Below are 22,500 nucleotides of genomic sequence, written 5' to 3'. Positions count from 1 at the left end.
TGAGCTGGTCGCCAGGCAACTGCTGGGCACATAAACAAACTCACAATCAAACCTACGAATAATTCACAGTCTTTAATTAACCTAAGAAGCATGCTTTTGGAATGTAGGAGGAAGCCAGAGTACCCGCAGAAAACCCACACGAACATGGGGACAACATGCAAACACCACACAGGAAGGAAGCCCCAAAGTCAGAACTGTCAGGCTGATAAACTAACCACTGCTCACTGTGTTGTGTGGGAGAAGTAACCGGAAGAGAACATGAGGAGAACTTGTGCACACAAAAACTCGAGTCGAGATTCGAAATGCAAAAGGTCCATTGAGTGTTAGAGAACCCTGCATGGAGAAACACTGACACTTGGTGGCAGACCCTTGCCACTTCTTTTCAGGCATTTGAGGCATGTGGGACATTGGTTTAGTCCTGAAATATCATGAAATTGAATGAGGCTGTTTATGAGGAGTTTCTGCACTTCAAATGCTTTTTTTTTGGGGGGGGGGGGTCACGTCCAGTCACGGAAAGCAATAAAAACATAATTTCATTCTCACTTCATCTGATAAACGTGTAAGTGTGACTAACTGCATCCGGATTGCATTAAAAGCAAACTTTAACACGGCGTAACTGTCTGTAGCGTGCAAGCAGAGTGCGACAAAAGTGGCAGTAAAGATGACAACAAGTTCCCGATTAGAGCAATTTGAGCGTTAACTTGTATCCACAACAATAACGGTCGTTCAGGCTTTCTGACATGTCTTTCAGAGGTTGCCGTTAGTTACAAGACGTTAACCTGTAATTACAGTGGTGCCGTCATCATACGTGATGTCAGCGTGAATGAAGCTGATATCAACCCGCATCAAAAGACTGACGCAGCATGAAAGCTTTGCCTTGGCCTTGGCCTTTTTCTGGCACTTTTCTTTTTTCTTTCTTTTTTAATTTAATTTAATTTAATTTAATTTTTCTTTATTTTTTTAATTATTATTTTTTATCAGAAAGAAGAACATATACACTGGTTAACTTCTTCTTACACGGTACTTGTATGGTAACTTGTAATGTTAAAATGTTACTAAAAACATTGTGTGAAGATTTAATAAAGGTTATATAAGGACAACAGAGTAGATTAGAAAAAAGTTTCAATTTAAATTCATGGTAGTTATCTGAAGGACTGCTCCTACTTGTTGTGTTTAGTGTTATCGATTAACCGTCCATTTTCTAAAGTCTTCGTCCTCATTAGGATTGCAGGTGAGCTCCAATTTTATCAAACATTATTTATAATTTATGTGCTGCATTTCCACAACTGGCACAATTCTTTTTATGCAATATGTACTGTATAGTGCACCCTGGACCGGTCAACAGTTAAACGCAGGACAACCATTAGCATCTGTGGACAATTAAGAGTCTTCAATTAACCCCAACCTCGTTATTTTACTGTCCACGTGCCACATCCGGCCCTTTTGGTGTCCCCGTCAAAATAAATTCAAACAAGTATTTATTCTGTGCACGCAATATAAATTTATTGATTTTATTTTGAAAAGCCGGATTGTCCGCATGTGCTCACTACTGGCGGCAACTAGTGATGCAGCTAGCTAGCACTTGCACGCCAGCTAGCCCAGAAAAAATGTCAGCTCACCTTAAGAAAAAATTAAAGTTGATACGGAATGCCGTGTTTTCAACAAGACATGGACTGCGAAATATTTATTTACTGAAGTCCAAGGTAAATAGTCCTGTGTTCAAGGACTATAATCGGAATCGCTGTTACGTCAACAAACGTGAGGAAAAATACAAGAATTGGACTGACAGCAGGCAAAGGAGTCCAAAGCGTTGCAAGCCAAGCTGAAAACAAGACTGGCGGACCTTAGAAATAATAATAATAATAAGTTTGCACATCCAGAGAAGCAGCTGTCAAGACAAGTTACCGGTACGTCATATCTCACAAAATCTTTCAAAATCGCAAATATTGTCTTTTTCTCCGACGGAGAGTTTATTGCACTGTAGTTGAAGACATTGCAGATAAATACTGATCTTAGATTTTAAGGCACTTGTTCAAGCGCACGACAGACTGGATTTCCCCCCAGTGAATGTTGTGAAAATGCTCGAAAACGTTAAAATCACTTACTAAATATTACGCACATGTTTTGGAAACGTTTTCTGTAAACTTTAAAACCACCCGTTGCATTTTGTTTTTTCGTATAATGTTGATCACTTTAATATACTGCAAAACACCTTTCAGTATTTCTGAAGATTAAAAACATTTAAATAAAGTAAAACATTGATGCAATTGTTGTTGTTTTGAACTGCATAGTCTATTGTATTTAGATTATTTATATTTTATTTATAAATGCAAATATTTAGACAATAGCCTTATGGTTCTGATTAGAAGTAGCAGTTAATCAAAATACATACTGTTACTTTTTTTTCCCACAGCACAGAGAAAATATTAAGGAGGAGAAATTTTTGTTTGTAAGCCCTCTGTCACAGTTCATATTTTTCACCTCCATGCACCTCCGTAGTAAGAACAGGCAAGGTTATCCACTACTACACTGTGCACACCTTTTTTTTATGATAAAAATCTGTTGACTTTTATGTGATTAATCACTAGAAAGTATGATTCTCCTGGTACGGCAACTTGTAGTACATGTGACAATATGTCATCTTGAAGCTCAAATCTCAGTCAGGCACTGTAAATAGAGCACTCACTCATACTGAGGTTTGTTCCTCACAGTGCTGTTTTGAGTTATGACATTATTATTGTTATTTTATTTTATGTATTTATTTATTTTTTTAAATCTCAAATATGCTTACGGCTATACTACCCTCAGAATGCCCGATCTTGTTTGAGCAGGGTGCCTGGTCAGTAGACTACTTGGGAATCCCAATTGTAAGCCTTTACATAGTTTGCTCTCAACTGACAGCAAAGGGCACCGTTTCATCCACCGACCGCCCACTTTTTTGGCACATTTTAAAACGAAAATAAAGGTACACTTTATGTTTTCAAATACAATATATACTGATATTTATTTTCAGCTTTGTATCCCTTAGTTGAGGGGCTTTAACAGGTCTAGCTTTTAAAGCAAACCAAGCAAATGTAACATAATGTAATGTCAACATAAATACACAATATTACTTGTGCAAAGTGCATTACAATAGGGTTATAAAGTCACAGTAAGTTAAGTCTTTTCTTTGTGCCGCTCATTTTTGTATCCCTAAACATAGAGAAACTTGTGAGCTGACAAAAAGCTCCAATTTTGTCTCCTCTGTGCAAAGGACGTTCTCCCAGAAGATCCATTCATCTGTCCATTTTCCGTACTTCCGCTTATCCTCACTAGGGTGTGTGCTGGCGACAATCTCAGATGACTCTGGGCGAGAGGCGGAGTACACACTGAATTGGTCGTGTATTAATTTTGGCAAATTAGTCTTGTCAGTTTCATGTTATTTTAATGACCATTGTTGGTTTTTCTTTCATTAATGGAAGGGTACAAACAATTTTGTGTACTTGTTGCATACAGTATCTGTAGTGCGCACAAGCCGAGGAACATGACTAAGCTGCATAAACGCATACACAATATCAAAGCTGTACAAATGCAAAAAGGCTCACACTCACTCACTCGCGGGCGCACAAAACTAGTTAACAAATGTTTTTTGACAAACACTATACAGCTGCATGTTTCCGATACCTGCCTATATCAGATGTGTAAGTGCTATCGAAAATGGATGGATAAAGGCAAGTGGAAAACCAAATAGCACCTAGCACTGAGCAAAAAGTTTTAGTCAATGAAGCGGTTTTACTCACAATAGCGGTTGGAGCAGCGGTAACCACACAATACAAGATTAGTGGGGGCACAAAGCTGGACTCCTCCGTCCCGGGGTACGGCTTCATCAGCTCCGCGTCGTTGCAGAAGAAGCCCTGCACGTGCACGCTGAAAAGGTCTGTCCACTCCATGTAGTAAGCCAGCAAGACTGTGCCGGACATGATGACGAGCTGGAAGAAGAACATGTTGGATTTAGGAGTCATTCATAATTCCAATTTAAAAAGTTAATTTCCTCAAAACTGGATCCATCTCTTTCCTCTCCTCGACTGTGCTTGTCTAGCATCTTTTAACGACATACAACACGCACATAAAGATATCTCTCTCTCTCTCTCTCTCTCTCACTCTCTCTCTCTATATATCTCTCTCTCATAGGCTCACTCAACACCACCATTTCGCATCCTCCTACACCCCCTCATCCTTTTTATCCCTCCAATGTGAAGCTTTTGTCTCTGCTCTTTTACCCCACTCTTTCCAGAAGGAGCTGCAGGCGTGTTATCTTCTTTTTATAAAGTATGGTATATTTAGTCTGTGATGACGAATCAAGGCTACAATGCAAAATGTAAGGCGTATCAAAGCGTTTTTAAATGGCTCAGTGAAAATCTTTTGCGGCGGCACGGTGGACGACTGGTTAGAGCGTCAGCCTCACAGTTCTGAGGACCCGGGTTCAATCCCCGGGCCCCGCCTGTTTGGAGTTTGCATGTTCTCCCCGTGCCTGCGTGGGTTTTCTCCGGGCACTCCGGTTTCCTCCCACATCCCAAAAACATGCATTAATTGGAGACTCTAAATTGCCCGTAGGCATGACTGTGAGTGCGAATGGTTGTTTTTTTCTATGTGCCCTGCGATTGGCTGGCAACCAGTTCAGGGTGTACCCCGCCTCCTGCCCGATGACAGCTGGGATAGGCTCCAGCACGCCCACAACCCGAGTGAGGAGAAGCGGCTCAGAAAATGGATGGATGGAAAATCTTTTACATTTGTATCATTCACTCACTAATGCACCAAGATTGCAGGCAACCTACTGGGAATCTGTGGTGGTTGTGTAGCACTTTTTCCACAATTGCTAAATCACTATTATGGAAACCACCTCCCATTTACTCAAAACCTGAAACACAAATCCAAAAATTTTAACTAAAAGCAAAACCCCAAACTTTTCTATCACAATAAAACTATTACCTCAAAACCAGTTATCCTGTGTTCAAATCCAAACAATGGGGTCAGATATTACACACAGCAAGTAATACATATATCATCATTATCATAATATACAAGTATATTATACATGAGCATTTGTTAGACGCAACATAAAATAAAAGGACGACAATGAGAAAAGCAGAATAAAGAGTAACTCAATGTGAGCGTTTTCTCTGTGGTCAGCATCATCAGGGCAATCAGAAAAGAGAACAGGTAATTGTTTCTTGTTGTACATTTGACATTCAGAATACTATACAGTAAGTACTGTGATGTTAATTACAGTACTGTTTTTATTTCCCAGGTAATTCTTTCTTGTTGTACATTTGACATTCAGAATAATATACTATAATATAATGTGCTTTATTTATTTATTTTATTATGTATTTATTTATGTATTAGCTGCTTGTAGATATCAGTTTGACTATGATATTGTTTTGCTAAATGCATTCACAATGCACATTTTCTGCTAACTAGATGCCTTGGATGCTGTGTCGTGAATTATTCTACTGTATATAGTGTCAAATGATTGCTCTGTGGTGAATGTATTTCAACTTGCTACACATTGTTTGGATTTGAACACACTAACTGATTTTGAGGTGATGGTTTGAGTTGTGACAGAAAAGTCAGGGGTTTTGTGAATGCAGTTAGAAGTTTTGGATTTGTGTAAAAGTGGGTCGCAACTTGGTGACAATAGAAAAATGAGTCCCATGGTGACAGCAATCGAAAACCAATGTTTTAATAGGTACAGTATATGATAGGGTTTCCATAACAAAAAGAAGACACATATACTGAAGCTAAGATATAAAATGCATGTCAGATTATAGGTTTACCTGTGGTAATTTGTAGTCTTTGTGCAATAATCATATAATTAAAAGTTATATCTCTTTCATTTAGCATGTCAAATAACTGTAGTACCACCTAGTAACACTTGATGTCACTAAATGACTTCTGCAGGATCACTTCATCTTCAACAAGAAGACAGATCAAATTTCGTTTCATGGTGGCCTTCATTTTAGACAGCACAAGATGCTTAATACATTTTCAACTTGCTTTTAATGCTTTTACCAATCATATAGGATCCCTAATTAGATGAAACATTAAATAATGTAACTATTTCATTTGATCATATACATTACAACTACCCTAACTGAGTTTTCGCTAGTCATGTGCATATCTAGTTACTATTAAGTTTTTTTGTTTGTTTTTGTTTCTTGTTGTTTTCGAGTGTCCGCTTTGGCTCACATACATTACAAAATGGCTGCTATATAAAAGGAGTCTGTGTACTTTCCAAATTAATACTACATCTGCAATGGAAACAGAATCCCTTCTCAAGAGTAGTTAGTTAAATTCATATTTCTCTTTCATAGGATTTAGAGCATATCATGTTGTGTGAACCAGACTGGACAAAATGACCAGCAGGGTGCAGAATGACAACACAAGGAAGCATGATACTTTGGCAAATATACTCCTTCTCCAGATGGCCATGTTGATACAGTGTGCGTGCTTGTGTGCATCACATTCTGAAATTAACATTTCTGCTTGTTTTTTGGTTTGTTAGTTTTTTGGGGGTATTTCTACCAAAAAGTCTACTTTACTATCATATGCCATTGTGAGCACTTTATGGTACCCATCTAGCCATTAATTTTCTGTTGTGCTTGTCCTCATTAGTGTCGTAGGTGAGCCTATCCCAGCTGAGTTTGGGCGAGTGCAGGGTGACCCCTGGACTGTTCACCAGCCAATATTTATTTTTTTTAACAAAGATTGTAGCATGATTACTTTGTAATATGAAAGTGGAACAAAAATAGCTGAAGCTTATTTTGTCACCTCAAAGAGTTTTGGTCGTGTCATACCATATGAGATCACTTGTAGATGTAATGTCATGTTACCCAGCCAATGCCTAAAACCAGCTTGAAGTTTAGATCAATGACACTCAGGCATGTTTAATATCATTAGCGTGATTGCATTTACTCTTGACCTTCCACCAAATTACATATGCAAATAGACCACAACATTCCCAAGGCATGATTACAACATTATTTAGTTTTTTTTTTTTTTTTTTTTTTTTTTTTTTAAATAATCATTTCCACTTGCTGGAGTGGTTACTCTGTGTAGGGTCATGCTGAGAAGGACCCTACTGGTCGTGAGTCTAGCCTGGACAAAGCACCAGAGACAGACACATACACCCCAACGGGGCAATTTAGATTTAACCTATTTAGCATGTTTTGGGTCAGTGAAGGGAAGCTGGAGTTGCCCAACGCATGTACAAGGACGTGCGAACTGCACATTGAAGAACCAACTACTCAGTCGTACAGTCGTCTACAGGTACCTGTATGTGGCAGACTTGGTGTCATGTGGGCTCATTTGGCTTATTTATGTGACACTTTTATACCTGAACACGGGTCGTTGTTTTGTGAAATGTGTGGGCTCCATTCTGTGCGCTCCTCTCCTGCCAGCGTCATGCTACCTCAACTGTGAGAAGGGCAGACTGATGGCACTGTCGCTCATAAATGGAAGGTGCAAAGTTACTGCAGCAAGGCATTATACCAGCCTACCTTGAAGGGCAAACTTGACAGAGTACATTGGTGCAGTCGTTTGCATGCACTTGTTTACAGGTATATCATCACTCTAGCAGGGGATAGGTTCTATAAACACTACACAAAGGGGAGAGGTTTTTTTGTTTGTTAGCAGGATTAAAAGAGTAATTATTATGCTTTTTTTCTCAATACAAAACAGTTCTGCGGTGCTGTAACGTCTGTGGTTGCGTTTTTGTCAAAATAACACAGATTAAAAAAAAATTGTACAATAGGAAACTTTGCACACCCTATTTCTTGTCCTGTCGATATTAGTTATTTTTTAGAAGCTGGCCTTGTTTCATGCAAATGAGTCACTGTAAACCCTGTCTATAATAGTGCGAGGCAAATGGTCAGCCTGGCTTTTTTGGGTGGAATCCTGGCATTAAGAGGTAGCAAGGGAGGTAAGCGAACAGATGAAGATAATCAAATATTTTTTTCCTGTGGAGGCAGTGCTTTATACAAAACACTGCATGTATGGGGCGCATAGACACATCACCAAACATAAATACTGTTGTTTCTCTGGACTTGTATCAGGTGTCTCAATTGAGATCAATCAGCAGCAGAAGCTTTGACAGTTTTAGGATCAATACCACTTTTTTTTTTTTTTCATGTGGTCAGTGAATGGTTTCTTTGGAGCCCCATGTGGGCGATAGCCATCACGAAGTTCTGACGAGAGTACAGAACAATCTTAGGGAGGCGATTGTCAGGCTTCTGTAAAACATGGCTAAACCATAGAAGTTGGCGTTGATATAGAATGGCTTTGATGCTTGACAGTCTCAAGAGGCAGTGGAACCAAATCTTTAATTAACCTCATATGTGTGGCTTTGGGAATTTGGGGAGAAGCCGGAGACAACCACACAAACATGTGGAGAACACGCAAGAAGACTCCCTCGGAGCCGACAAAGGTGTGCCTGCTGATTTTAGGATTGTCAAATGCAATCAGCAGGATAAATGCATGACCTGCTTTAGAACCAACACTAGTGGATGAAAGCAAAGACAAAATAGGCGCTCGTTGATTTAAATAATTTATCAGCTCTAATGCATTTTCAGTCCTGACTGAGAGAAATGCGACATGCGTGCAATCAAATTAAATCGGGTTGTGCTAGAACATTCCTGATCAGTCAGTATATTGTGAAAAATAGTATTATATTCATCTGTGTGTGTTTTTTTAAATTATTATTTATTTTTTTGTTACTCTAAGTGCTCTAAGTTATCGGTCTATAGTCATACCAACTGGATATTAAAAAAATAATCATCTCAAATGTTGTGTATGTACAGGTGAACAGCAGAAACACAAAACAGAAGATAGTTTTCTCTCCAAAACCCCGTATGCAATCAAACCAGTTGCTTGAGCATGGATTAATACCATTTACAAAAAAAAAAATGATTTCCTAAGTTAGTCCACAAATGAAAATCAGTGATTTATTTATTTATTTATTACAGTCCCCTGGGTAGAAGAAGTCACATTGCATGAGCTCAGCCAAGAGTGAGTCAGGTGTCCCTGAGAATAACTTGTTTGAAAAAGAAAAAGAAATAAAATGGAGAACATGATGTCTTTCCATCATCGAGGCTGCATGCATGCTGGCAACATTTACTGAGTGTGATCTTTAGCCAAGAGGTTGGCTCCATGACAAGGTGCTGCTGCTATTTCTGGGACTTTGTTAGGCCTCTGTAATATTGAACGCAGAACTTACATTTTGAAGCTGATTGTTGGGTAAATTGATGAAAGCCTGAGACCCTTTGTGTTATATTAAGTCTGTTCTTGGGATAATTTTGAAGAATTCTGGACAGAAAGCATCCATCCATCTATCCATCTTCCATTTAGCATTTGTCCTCTGTTTGGTCGTAGTTGAGCTTTCAAGCAGGAATTGCACAATACAATATTACAATAATACATTGTAAACAATAACTATAGTATCTTGATACAGCATTCAGCAAAAAAAAGACAGAATACCAATAATAAATTAATTCAATAGTTGAATATAGAAATACACTTGTCTCCCATATTACTATATAATATAGTCCAAGAATCGTTTACCATTTTGAGTACGTATTGGTTTATGTTCATTGGTCGTAGTTATTTTTATTTTTGTATTTGTTTTAATACACATGAACGGGTTATTGGGAACTGCAAGTCTAAATTGTTTCTGTCAGCTTGTAACAACTGCAAAATATGGAAAAATAGCATGTTTTAAGAAAAATAATGTTTACCTTGAAATAAAAATAAATAATTAATTCATAAATTAATAGCAAACTTTCTTACCCAATTTTAACCTGAGTGGGGGGAAAAAATTTAGTAGTAATGCACTGTTCAAAGGAGCGGCGAATGGTGGATTATAAAAACACCCATTGTAATAAAATGTTTTCATTGGTTGTTTTGATACCTAGAGTGTTGACAGTGTTGTGTTGTTGGCAAATAGGGAGACCCTCATTTTAAAAAGCCTCAATGTGTAATTGCATTAGTTTTTATCGGGCAGTGGCAATAGTGACACAGTACCATAAGAGATATCGATATAGTAGTTGCCACGATAAATATATTTTATCGTTTCCACAGTTTCATTCTAAATTCTATTATTGCATAACCACAGCCAGAGGGAAGTTCAGCATCCATCTGCTTCACTTTTCCGCGGTACAACGGCTCCTTTAATTAATTTACTCTCTCTTCCTTCCACCTCACATCATTACACCTTACTCATCCTCCTTATCTTCTTTCATCCCACCTCCCTTTTGGTGCGTATTCTGGTTTCTCGTTATAATTTGTATGCCTCTTTCATCTTATTATTTTTCAGCTAAAAGGTAATGTCAAAAGGCCGCAATGAACAAGCACTTGAGGTTCAAGAAAGGAAGGAAGTGACAAATGGCCATAAGCTGTCAACACTACCTCTGGGGCAAAACTTCAAAGGCCAGCTGCTCCACTCTGGATGGATTTTTTGTCTTGGTTATGTGATAAAAATAAAAAATAAAAAACATCCCAATGCGTCGACGTGTTGGTGACAGGCCGCTGGAGTGAGCAAAATAACAGCATGCAGCAAAATCCATCATCTATCCATCAGCTAGCTACAGAAGAAGAGACATGCCTACTCAAGATCCAGCCCATTAGTCGTCTTGTAACGAAAGCTGGGCTTTCATCCCCCCCAATATACTTGGAGGCCAATGCTTGAAGTATATGGGGCGGGATGACGGCTGACTGGTTTTTGAAGCCAGCTCCTAAAATGTCTTTAAAGAAAAATACTTTATCAAGTACAGTGAGCTTTATATTGCAATTAATCATTAGTGCCCCCACTATATTGTAGATTTCTATGGGTTTTTACAGTAGAGTATAAAGGCAAGTCTGAATTTAGAGTCGCGTGCCTTCAGTGTAGGACGACGACGGTGCTGTCACATGCCGGGCGGCACTCATCTGATGTAGATGCAGCATAAGTGAGAGCAAGAAGGAGATTCAGAGAAGGTCCCCAACTCAACTGCTGTAGTGGTCGTTGTTCCAAAAGAGCAGAGAGAATACATAAATGTGAGTATTGTTGCATGCGGCTCCCTGTGCATTAGTCGTTTTTTTGAAGGTTTAACTGTATAATTATCATAACATTTATGCCAATCTCTGTTCTGCATTATGCATTTAGCTTGCGAACCTTCATACTGAGAAAGTATATGGATTGTTTAAACATTTTGGTGTTTAAATATACAATGTTTAATTCTATTTTGTTTTGTGTGGGGGTTTTACAGTGAACTTCGACTGGGACTGACATCTTGAAACAAGCCCGCTTTGTCTTATTTGGAGAACTATAATTATTGATCCTAAGAGATAGTTTGACCAAAGCTTATTAGAGACATGTTACTAAAATACCCTGGAGCTGTTACAGATGGTGAAAATATGTGTCTCTCTATTAAAGAATATGATTTTAAAAAAGGTTATGTTGGTGCATGTTTTGTTTTAGGTTATATTGGTGCATGTTTTTATATTGGTGCATGTTTTACAAGCACTACTGGTTACCATTTTCTAAAGCGCCTGTCTGTTTGATTGAATGTTTGTATTTATTTCAGTGTCAACAGTGAATAATTTGGAGTTTTTGGCAGGCTTTCCCACCTACGTTATGTTAATCTGGGGATGTTGTCATCAACAGAATTAACAGTCACTTATTGACCCACTCTTGTTGTTAAATACCCTAATTAAACTAATTGCCTAGCCGTGATTAGCAATGTCCAAATGAATGCTACACATTGGGTTCAAGCCAAGACACTTGAAAGCTGCGGAATGAGCAACATGCTGTACAGTGAAGTCAAGCTGTGAATCAGACGACAGAAATTTTTTTAGAGGCAACACTGCTTAAAATGTGTCTGTGTTCACTTCTAATGTCAATGCAAGCTGCAGAGCAATATCACACATGGTTTGACTCAATCTGTCTGTGTTGTCACTGTCTGCAATGGCATTTAAAAAACAGCATCACTGTAGTCACAGCGTATATCATCTTTTAGCACTACACCTGCAGAATGATCAAAGGCAGTTGAGTTTAGGTACCTTGTAGTCTTTCAAGACAATGCTCAGACCTGACTAATCTCTTTATTACGGAGCTACAGTTTATGGTAGTGCGCTTCAGAGCTAATTATTGAATTTAATGAAAAAATAACTAGCTGAATAGGTGCAGATGGACTTTTATCATATTTTTTGAAAGACACAAAGCTTTACTTTGTGTTAAAAAAATACAACCAATTTGTACTGAGGAATTTATATCTCAGAAAAATATACAATAAATGTATGTCAGTTACTTTATGATTGTGTGTTGACTACCTAAATAGGCCTACATACAGTATAATTTTTTATCGGTTTCATACAGCTAAAACAGCCTGTGGTCATTCTGACCAACAAAGAATATGTTTTATGTTTAATATACATAATTTGATACAATAAGGAAAACTCATTGAGCATAAAATAAAAAGTTAGTTTCTTTGGCACCACAAAAATGTTCATGGGTCTCATAATCAAATATTAGCTTTTTCTGGCAAGAATTTTGTAAGGTGTTGAAGAAAATGGAATTAGCAGAAAAATAAATATATATGATAAGAGACGCATGATGATTCTATGCATGTTTAAGCGCAAACACAATGGATGAGTTTGGTGTGGAAGAACCCTGACCTCAACCCTAGCACTCACCTTTAGGACAGACTGCAACAAATATTGTGAGCCAGCAGGCTTTGCCAGAAGTACCAACATATTTTCTCATAAATTAATTTCAGCAGACGTTATTATTGGTACCTGATTTGTCAAACAACTTCTATGGTACAGTATCAAACAACTTGTCATTTCCTCACAGGGATGTAACCGTATATGTATTACCCCATGTTTCTGCATACGAAACAGTCTGTAAGGGACAGGGAATGTAGCTGCTTCACGCTCTGTAAACAAATACAGTGCAGCTCAGCCTCTAGCTAACAGACATCCTAGAAATATGTCAAACTTGTTGACTAATTTGAAATGCCGACATGTGGTTGTGACTATGTAAAGAAGTGAATGTGGTGCAAACACTACTTCCAGGGCAATTGGACACTCTCCAGGGCCAGTGTGTGTGTGATTTGTTTTTGTTTTGTAGAATAATAATTTGAACGGATCAAACTGTGACTGTTACATTGTCTTAGAAGAAGACAAACTATTGATGGTGCATTTCATAAAAACAAAACATTTAAGCTGTTCATCCATCCATCCATTCTTTACATCGCGTATCCTGTTTAGGGTCATGGGAAGCTGGAGCCCAGCTGACTTCATGTGAAAGGCGGACTACACCCGGGTTTGGTTTGCTCGTCAATCAGAGGACTCGTATAGAGAAAGAAGCCCATTCACACTCACAATTGTCATGAAGTGGGAACCAATACCCCATCCGTGACTTTAATTTAAGCTGTTATACAATATTTAGTTTTCATTTTACTATATGCATACATCAGTTTGTTTAATTGAGAATCGTTCATGTATTGGAGAATTTACTGCTATCCATTTGTAATTTGTGCGCTCATTTGAAATGTTATCAAATCTGTTGCTGTTTACACAACAGAGAAGCACTTATATGTGTTGCATTGTATTCCCTTACTGCAGTGTTTTCCAACCTACACCGTGCCGAGACACATCTTTTACGTATACCCACACCACCAAACAAAAATTACACAAAAAGTATATTTACTTAAATAAGGAGGAGCTCATCTCAATTTACTCACAAATTTAAAATAGATTAACAAAGGTACATTATTTGTTGGAAATAAATTATATTTTGCGGTCAAATTAGGTAAAATGTAATAATTTCCTGTGGCACACTTGATGATCTATTATGACACAGTGGTTGGGAATCAGTGCCTTATCGAACCGTGACCTTAAAACCAAGGTACAACTGTAGTTTTTGGCATCCTGTTACACCCCTAACTTGTAGTTAGTAAATGTTATGAAAATAACAACCAAAGCACTTTAAAATTAAGGCAAAATATATGGATTACTGGTCACAGGTTACAAGATAAAATACTGTAGAAAAAGCTACAGCCATAAAATAGTAGACATACAGAACAGATAAAACCACAACAAATTTAAACTCATTATTCAGTAAATTCAGTGTGGAAAAATAAAGTATTCCTAGCAAAATAGTTATACAATGACATATACATTTTTATTTGCTGTCTGGGGGATGAAAAGAGATGCAGAACTGTCATGTGATTCTTACATAAGTGCATGAGGCTGCCCTGAATGCAAGGTGGAGATCTGCAAATAAGGAGAGAAATTAAAATAGTGTGTATTTTAATATTAATTAATTTAATATCACATATCATGTCGCATGTCAGGAGGGAAGACTGTCCGAAAGTGAGAGGTCAGTCGAGAAGTATGAGGTTAAATGGTGATACCAAACTATCGTAATACCTAACCAATTTACGGAGGATTTCTCTCTAACTATTTTTGGGTGATGGGGGGGCTAGAGAAAAAAAGCAGAGAGTTGTGTGGGTGCCCTGAGACATCCCTCTGATTTAAGACCCTCTGCTAACAAGGTAATTAAATATGGAGGATGGCACACACACATGCTGCTTTACACTCATCCCAACACTTCATGCTCCACTTATCCATTTCAAATTTACCAGACAAGGTCATTTTGCTAATGGGTGAATATCTCTCTCATCCACACAAAATCTCATGTGCATCCTCTGAGCCAAGATAAGAATCCATTCACATTCAGTGTGTACACTTTCATGGTCTGTGCACACATCGCACTTCTCACAACTTATCACCTCTACAAAGATGAAACACGGGATGATGGAGTAGCTGCGCAGGATGTGGTTGGACGCCATCTTGGCTCCCGTCAGGAGACCTCTCAGGATTCACGACTCCTCACTCTGTAAAAGACATCACGTCAATCCTAATCTTATAAGAAAGTCAGACACTCGTCAGTAGGTTCAGTTGTTGCTTGGTTGGCGTAGTGCAGAAAATCAGACTTGATTTTGCCTCGCTAGAATAGTAAAAAGGTTTCTTTATTACAGATTTCAAAGACTTCTGATAGTTGAATAACCAATCAGGGATTTCTTTCTGTTAGATGGATGCCAATACAGTTTTGAAGTAATGGTGGGACTCAAATGAGTTGATCCCAATTAATTGCATTTTAATCAAATAAAAGTATTTGATGCAATAAAATATGTTCTTCAAATTAAATATATTTTAGTTGCTGAATACAGGGCTTAGCAAATTTAATAGCCCAATACTCAATGTGAGGTTTACTTAAATGTGACTTTGACCTTTACATTAATGGTTTCATGGCATTTTGACCCTTGCCCTCTACTTCCTATATTTCCTATGGGGGGAAAAAACAGTTTAAAAATCTGAAAAATCAGTGTCCTTGAATTTATTGAGTTGGATATTAGTATCCACAGCCTATGTGAAACATCCAAATGATTTTTGATCTGCTATTTTGGGCATTGTACAATACACACGGCTGGACCTATATATATATATATATATATATATATATATATATATAGATATAGATATATATATAGATATATATATAGATATATATATAGATATATATAGAGATATATATATATATAGATATATATATATATATATATATATATATAGCCTACAATTACTCTAAAGTCAGCAGACCCGTTTCCAAAAGCTTAATTTGGGAATCAAAAATGTTAAACTGGTTTAGAATTAGAATCACAGATCTGCTGATCTATAGACTCCATGATTGAGATGTTATAACGAAAACGATAGCCACTTAGGAAGCTGACTGAGACTCGTGCTGTTGCTGGACTCGTAAATATAGGAGAAACTAGTTGAGGTGTGTGTTTATATAACGTGTTTCATAAATCATTCACCAAAATCAGAATGACAAGGAGAAGAGTTTGCAGACACAATGTTACCAAATAGGCTAACAGTAGCCTAGGTTCTGCTTTCTTTCTTCTACTCCTACTCTTTCTTCTTTGTATTTTCTGAAAGTTTTGATGCCATGCCTCATACTCTCATATCAGTCTTGGTACTATGACAGACATCAGAAAAGGAGAGGAGACTCGTGATGTCGGTGGCAAAATTGTTATGTGTGTGTTGTGCTGGATTGTTCATCTCGAGTACACCACACACTATAAATCTGTGTAGATTCTCAGTCATCCAGGTCATGTTAATCCTCAAACGTTGAATTAACGCAACTGGACTGTTCTTGTTCAACAAACAAGAACAGTCCAGTTGCCTTGATTCAAGCTTTGTTGACACACACTACAAGTAAGAACACAAATTATTTTCTTCCTGGTGGTTTGTAGTTCCTTTTCAAAATCAGTATGTGTGTAACTGGCTTCAGAGGCACATTATTGTGTCTATTGCATGTAATATGATAGCTACGAAGCAAAATTTAAGGTGACCTTGAAACATCATAAGAGGCCTAACAAACATCTGTGCGTTCACATTCGAGCTGCTTCTCCTTGGCCTCAATGGCACAAAAGAACAAACAGAGCAGCTCAAATGTCCTTTCGACCGAACTAATTTCCTTCTGGGGACTCTCAAGAGCTGCCCGGACAGCTGGAAGATGTCGTCTCGCAACCGTGCCTTAGTTGACCCGGGGGTCATCCACTTGGGTCTTAATTTTACACTGAGGAAAAAACCTCATTTTGTCAGTGAATGTACATGTGCAAGAACAATATACATAACCACTGCAAAACCAAAATGATGTGTAGACACAGAAATTGGAATGTTTACTTTAATCTACGCATTTGCTACGACATCATGTGGAGTCTTGATTTCGTTTATAATATTCATGTAATATGCAATTGTAAATCAGTCTTACCGACATAATAGTTTGGCATGTTATGTTACTTCGATATGAATTACAATATGTACTGTATAAGCTCAAATGTGGGACCTGAATAATAAAGAGCAGGAACCAAGTCACTCTGTGATTAGCTCGCGACCAGTCCAGGGTATACCCCGCCTCTCAACCAAAGTTAGCTGGGATAGGCTACAGCTCACCTGCCACGCTAATGAGGCTAAGCAGTATAGAAAATGGATGGCTGGACCAAGTACACATTTACTGTGACATTCTTAAAGCAAAAACTGTAAGAAATATGGTTTGAATAAAGATGTTCATTGAAAAAAAATTTTGAATCATTCATACTGTTGCTATAGTGTATAATATTACTAGCATTTACTTGCACAGACTTGCAAATTTTACAAACATACATTATATCCTGTTAAAAAAAAATATATGGGTGAGTCTGAACATGTTTCACAAAGGTTAGTCTGTACAAAATGAATGGCATAGCAAGATTTAATTTTTAAGAATTATTTTAGAATCTGGGTTATTATCCCATTCTGGAAAATACCTCTTCATGTACTTTCTCAACATGTTGGCCATGGTAAGGATAAATATTTTAGTTGAGAGGATACTAATGTCAGTAAGAAAACAGACTATTGCAGCAAAGCTGAGACTGTTGGCATAGAGTTAGCATGTTTATTTGCATTATTCATTGCTGTGTACTGTATACTCAAAGCTTCAAATGACAAAGCCGTGGCAAACATGCTCCAATAAACCAGTGCTTTATGTCGCCCATATGGTATCAGCTCAGCATACTTGGAAACCAGGCTGAACAGGTACTTCAAATAGTACTTCGTAATGGTAATCCGTTTTTTTGCCAGTAGAAAAGTGGCAATATCAAGGACAGTTGAGGTATTGTGAGGCAGACATGTTTACCACTAGGGTACCACGCTTTTCACTGCTAAGGCTTCTATATATTTATTAGCTACAGTATGATGAGTATTACTTCTTTTTTCCTCTGTTACTGTTTTGTTTAGTAAGTGCTGAGATAGTTTGGCTGTGTGCAATCATTTCTGCCATAACTGCAGTTTATGAATTGCTTTTTGAAAATACAGAGCTACTATCTTTATCATATATGCAAACACAGCAGAAAACATAACTCACTGGTAGAAGTAGCAGTATGTGGAGAATAACAAAATTACCAATTAGATTGCAGCATAAACTGGAAAGTGTCAACCCAGCATTGTTTCATTTAAATCCTGCAGCCAAAGGAATTATGTAATCACTCTTAGTTGCCTGTCAGAGATTTTTTTTTTCTTGGTATGAGCTTCTTTTTAGGGCATGAGGTTTGTTGTTAACCTACTTAGAAAGGAAAGTATGAGTGAAGAGTTCCTACTTCTGCAAAATTAATGTTTTAGTTTTCTTGACGGCTACAGTCGTGTTTGGCTGAAAATATAACGTACAGTATAATCAACTTAAATGTTACTTCTTGCCTTAATAAAGAACCAAAATTGTAAAAGAGCCTTTCATTGCGTCGTTGAACACTATTTAGTCACAGTTCTGCAAACAATAGAAAACACGCAACTGCAACTCCCCTCCCAAATTGAGTCATTAGACGCAGGCGAGACAGTGATGATGATGTGGCTTAATCAGTCCCTAAGTGCTTGTCCCATCTCATTGCAACACTAAACCCAGGAACATCACGCTGACATTGGATGGCGGCATCCTGACCGTCACTCTCACATCTGTCTCGATGCCTTGTTCGGCAAGACAAAGCGTCATGGACACAAACATCTGCTGATGTCAGTGTACCAAACACCAGCAGCTACAAAACATCTGGCCACGTCACACTTATTCTCACACCTATACGAGTAGCTCGGCAGATTTGAAACATCACCTTATTATGTGTGCAAACAAGGCGTCATTTCAGTTTTAATGTGGCATCAGTGCAGAGCTTGTTTCCTGATCAAGAGTGCTTCAGCTGTAACCAAGCGATCATTTTCTTCCAGTTCACTAAAACAGCAAGCATTCGCCTCAAATGACATGTAAATTGAATTGCACTCTGCAAATTCTTGGAAAATGCTGCTGCTAGACATTCATTGGATCCGCCTCAACGCACTTCAACAGTGTAATCGGCCTCTAGTGGCTCAGTGTCTGCTCGCATTATGGCAGGTAGCAAGTTGAGTAGGAGTGCCTCTCGTGCTTTGGGAAAAGTCTTCTTAACCTACTTCAAATGCACCCGAATGCTTCATTTTGCCCCCTCTATTCATTTGAATTTCTTATTAAAGTATTCATTAAAATATTAATGTCCTTAGTCAAATTGACTTTACAGTTGGAAAACAAGCAGCGTTTTTGGACAATTTTGTTACCAAGTATATATACAGTATATTAAATGTTGGGAAAAGGTTATTAATTTAAGAGAAAAAAATGCCATCACCCAAACTTAAAATTGGTTTAAAGTGATAATAAAAGTCTTGGGAATTTGGCACACCACAGAGAAGAATGTTGTTAACAAGCCTGCCAAATTTGAAGGAGTAAAAAACAAAATAATACATGAAATGAGGCTCCAAAATCATAAAAAATAGAGACCTGAAATGGTGAAAAAGAGTAACGACATATCTCAACAATTCAGTACTAAACCTTTCTCAGTCTTTACACGTTTTTAGCACTTCAAACATATTTATCACATTTAGAAGCAAATCATTGAAATCCCTTTTCAGGGTCTTTAAGGTAGAAGCTGTTTTCATGTTTTATATTGTTTGACATTTGTGTTTCACCTGTCCTTTTTGATAGCTTAGTCATGCAGTACAAGTGATCTGAAAGACAAGTTTCAAAAAACTTTAAAAAAAAAACCATAATAACATGTAAAAAAATAAATAAATGAATAAAGCATAACACAGTTATACATTGTGGCGTAGCTCTGTGATCAGAACTGGACAACTTCATTAATTCGGGAGCGTTTAGTTGGATGTCGCAGACTATTCCACCCACACAATGGACTTTTGCGACAACTGTGAGCTCCCATTTATCGCCCTCACCCCCCTCCTCTGCAATAGATGTAAATCTACAATACAGAGAGACCAGAACAAAGTCGAGCTTATTAAAACACACTTAAACACATTCCAAACACATATAATGGATAAAATGTATAGAAAATACTGTAGGTATTTTAGTGTCTGCTATGTGTGCATGTGCCTTTTAGAGGTGGGGCCTGGTGGGGTGTCGGTGAGTCTGTTTCTGAGATACTGGGTGAGAGCTGTGGTTTACAGCAGCTTCTGCATGAATGTGTTCACTGTGTTTTACTCCTGTTATTGTCCCGACCTTCAAATAATGAAAATTACATTGCCGACTGTGGCCCTCTTTTCCCACACGTGAGTGCATTACAGTAAGTAATGAAAAAATAATAATTATCGTTCGTGATATAGAAGGGGCTCTGTAGTGTAAATCCTAGGCTATTGTTACATCAAATGATGTTTTGTTTTTTTCCAACGGCAATTTAACAGTTGAACAGTATGCTTTGACTGGAGGCTGTGTGACAAATTACTAAAATCAGGGAACTTGTGGTGAGGGTGAGCTAATCATGAGCGAGTTTACACTAAATCCAATAACATATTACACACGAGAGGAGTCTTCAGGCTATGATAAGGTCACTGTGTGGCACAGTCGCACTTGACTGTAGTGAGTATTGTCATATTTCTTCTACCCTTCATCTAACCTTCAGGACATCACAAGGATTAAAATCACGAGCCCCTTTTCTTCAAATCGTTGGAGCTGAAAGGTGATCAGACAGTCGTCCCGGAAGCGAGCTCATCAAACCAGAAGCCTACAGGCCCTGTCACGTTTTATCAGCTTCGTCCTCTACGCTCAGCCAAGCTGAGACAACTTTGTCATAACGTCGCTGCCTCCCCGTGAGAGAGGCAAGAACTGGCTGTAAAATATTGAGTGCGAAAATTATCGGATTCAACATCTCGACTCCTGCTGACATCTTCTCCCGATGAAGATAAACTGCCACAAAGCTGGCTGTTGTTTCTTTGAAAGGTGCCTCCACCTCTTTTAAAAGAGACATATTATGCATTTGTTTCACGATTGAAAACAATTCTCAGATGGCTTAATAACATTTTTGTGACATGCTCTCGTCAAAATACCCCAATGATCAAAAATTATATCTCAGTTTGCGCAGCCTATTTCTTGTCTTGCTCAAGCTCCTCATTTGATTGGACAGCCCTGCATCATGCAAGTTAGCCAGTCCTCATCCAGGCCCACATATTGCAGGACCTATAGCATGTACAGATTCCGTAACCATGATGACTATCGGCTGAGGTAAAGGTGGTGGAACATAGCACCCTGACTGGGAACAAATGTGACAGCGAACTGCAAAGTTGACATGAGCCCCCACAAAGATAGCATGTATTCTATTTTCCCTCATGAAGGCAGCACTTCATTACCAAGTTGTTGAATAACAGTGTATGTGGCAGCAGAGAGTTTACCAAACAAGACTTTCATCAAGCAATCAAGAAAGTGACGCTTACTAGCTATTTTCATTTATTTGACATGCACATCACAAAAACATTGGGGAAACCAGATGCGTTAAGCATTTTAGCAAAAGTGCTAATTCTCAAAAATTCTCCACAGGGGGACAATTTTAACAAGGTAGATAAAACACAGTCAAATGCATTAGTCTGTATTAAAAATGAATGTCATAGTAAGTAGTTTAAATATTAAAAATATAAATATTAAACTGTTCAATGCTGTCCAGCAGTGGTGTCGCTAGGCCTATTTTAGGTTGGCTCCAGCTTACCATTGCATTTGGATGAATGGGTGATGGAGAAAATTTGTATATTTATCCAAGCGTGGCAAATTTATTAAGGAATTATTAAGGATTAAATCAGTCTCTCATCCAAGCATGAAAAAACTCTGCTGACACACAGGAAGGAAGCAAACATAAAAGACACAGGGATTTGTCCTATAGCATGTGTCCTAGCACCTCACTGTGGGCCAAGCATAGTACTGCACATCAACTGAAGACATATAATGCAGCCCTCTGAAGGGCACAAGCCAGTGCAAACTGTAGGCTGGTCCCAAGCCCGGATAAATGCAAACGGTTGTGTCAGGAAGGGCTTCCAGCTTAAAACTTTGCCAAACAAATATGAGCGTTCATCCAAAGAATTCCATAGTGGATCGGTCGCGGCCCGGGTTAACAACGTCTTCCACCGGCGCCGATAACCTACAGGGTGCCGGTGGTAATTCAGCTACTGTCGGTCGAAGACGAAGGAAGTGGAAAGTGGGTTTTTAGGCAGAAAGAGAAGAGGAAAGCACAGAGCCCAGAACTGAAGGTGGGGACTTTAAATGTTGGGACTATGACAGGAAAAGCTCAGGAGTTGGTTGACATGATGATTAGGAGAAATATTTATATTTGTGTGTCGAGGAGAGCAGGTGGAAAGACAGTAAGGCTAGAAGTTTAGGGGCAGGGTTCAAATTATTTTACCATGGTGTAGATGGGAAGAGAAATGAAGTAGGGGTTATTTTAAAGGAAGAGTTAGCTAAGAATGTCTTGGGGGTGAAAAGAGTATCAGATCAAGTGATGAGGCTGAAACTTGAAATTGTCCCAAAAAAATTAAAAAAATAACATTGTACCGGCATTACCAGATTACTAGCAACCTTTTATTGCTCAGCGACTG

The 22,500-nt window shown here is 38.2% G+C and overlaps 2 protein-coding genes across 8 annotated transcripts in view; one reads left to right on the top strand and one right to left on the bottom strand.

The window, feature by feature from the left end:
• Nucleotides 1-22,500, bottom strand: part of plppr1 (phospholipid phosphatase related 1) — a 48,343-nt gene that overhangs the window by 15,532 nt on the left and 10,311 nt on the right. For both annotated transcript variants that reach the window (XM_061798999.1, XM_061798998.1), the window contains exons 2-3: nt 14,808-14,912; nt 3,780-3,968 (exon numbers count right to left, since the gene is read on the bottom strand). In XM_061798999.1, coding sequence (XP_061654983.1) covers nt 3,780-3,968; nt 14,808-14,867 — 249 coding nt within the window. In that variant the 5' untranslated portion in view covers nt 14,868-14,912. The remainder of the gene's footprint in view (nt 1-3,779; nt 3,969-14,807; nt 14,913-22,500) is intronic.
• The window catches only part of LOC133489834 (PALM2-AKAP2 fusion protein), a 127,596-nt gene continuing 106,669 nt past the window's right edge, over nt 1,574-22,500 (top strand). For 3 of the 6 annotated variants that reach the window (XM_061798992.1, XM_061798993.1, XM_061798991.1), the window contains exon 1: nt 1,575-1,907. The gene's annotated coding sequence lies outside the window, so the exon portion shown is untranslated. Of the gene's footprint in view, nt 1,908-22,500 lie in introns of all 6 variants that reach the window. The other 3 variants (XM_061798996.1, XM_061798994.1, XM_061798995.1) reach the window with 2 other exon arrangements.

This window comes from Phyllopteryx taeniolatus, chromosome 15, assembly GCF_024500385.1.
Source record: "Phyllopteryx taeniolatus isolate TA_2022b chromosome 15, UOR_Ptae_1.2, whole genome shotgun sequence".
In the NCBI taxonomy this organism is placed as follows: domain Eukaryota; kingdom Metazoa; phylum Chordata; class Actinopteri; order Syngnathiformes; family Syngnathidae; genus Phyllopteryx; species Phyllopteryx taeniolatus.
Note: the sequence above shows the minus strand (reverse complement) of the source record. Positions and strands in the feature narration are given on the sequence as shown.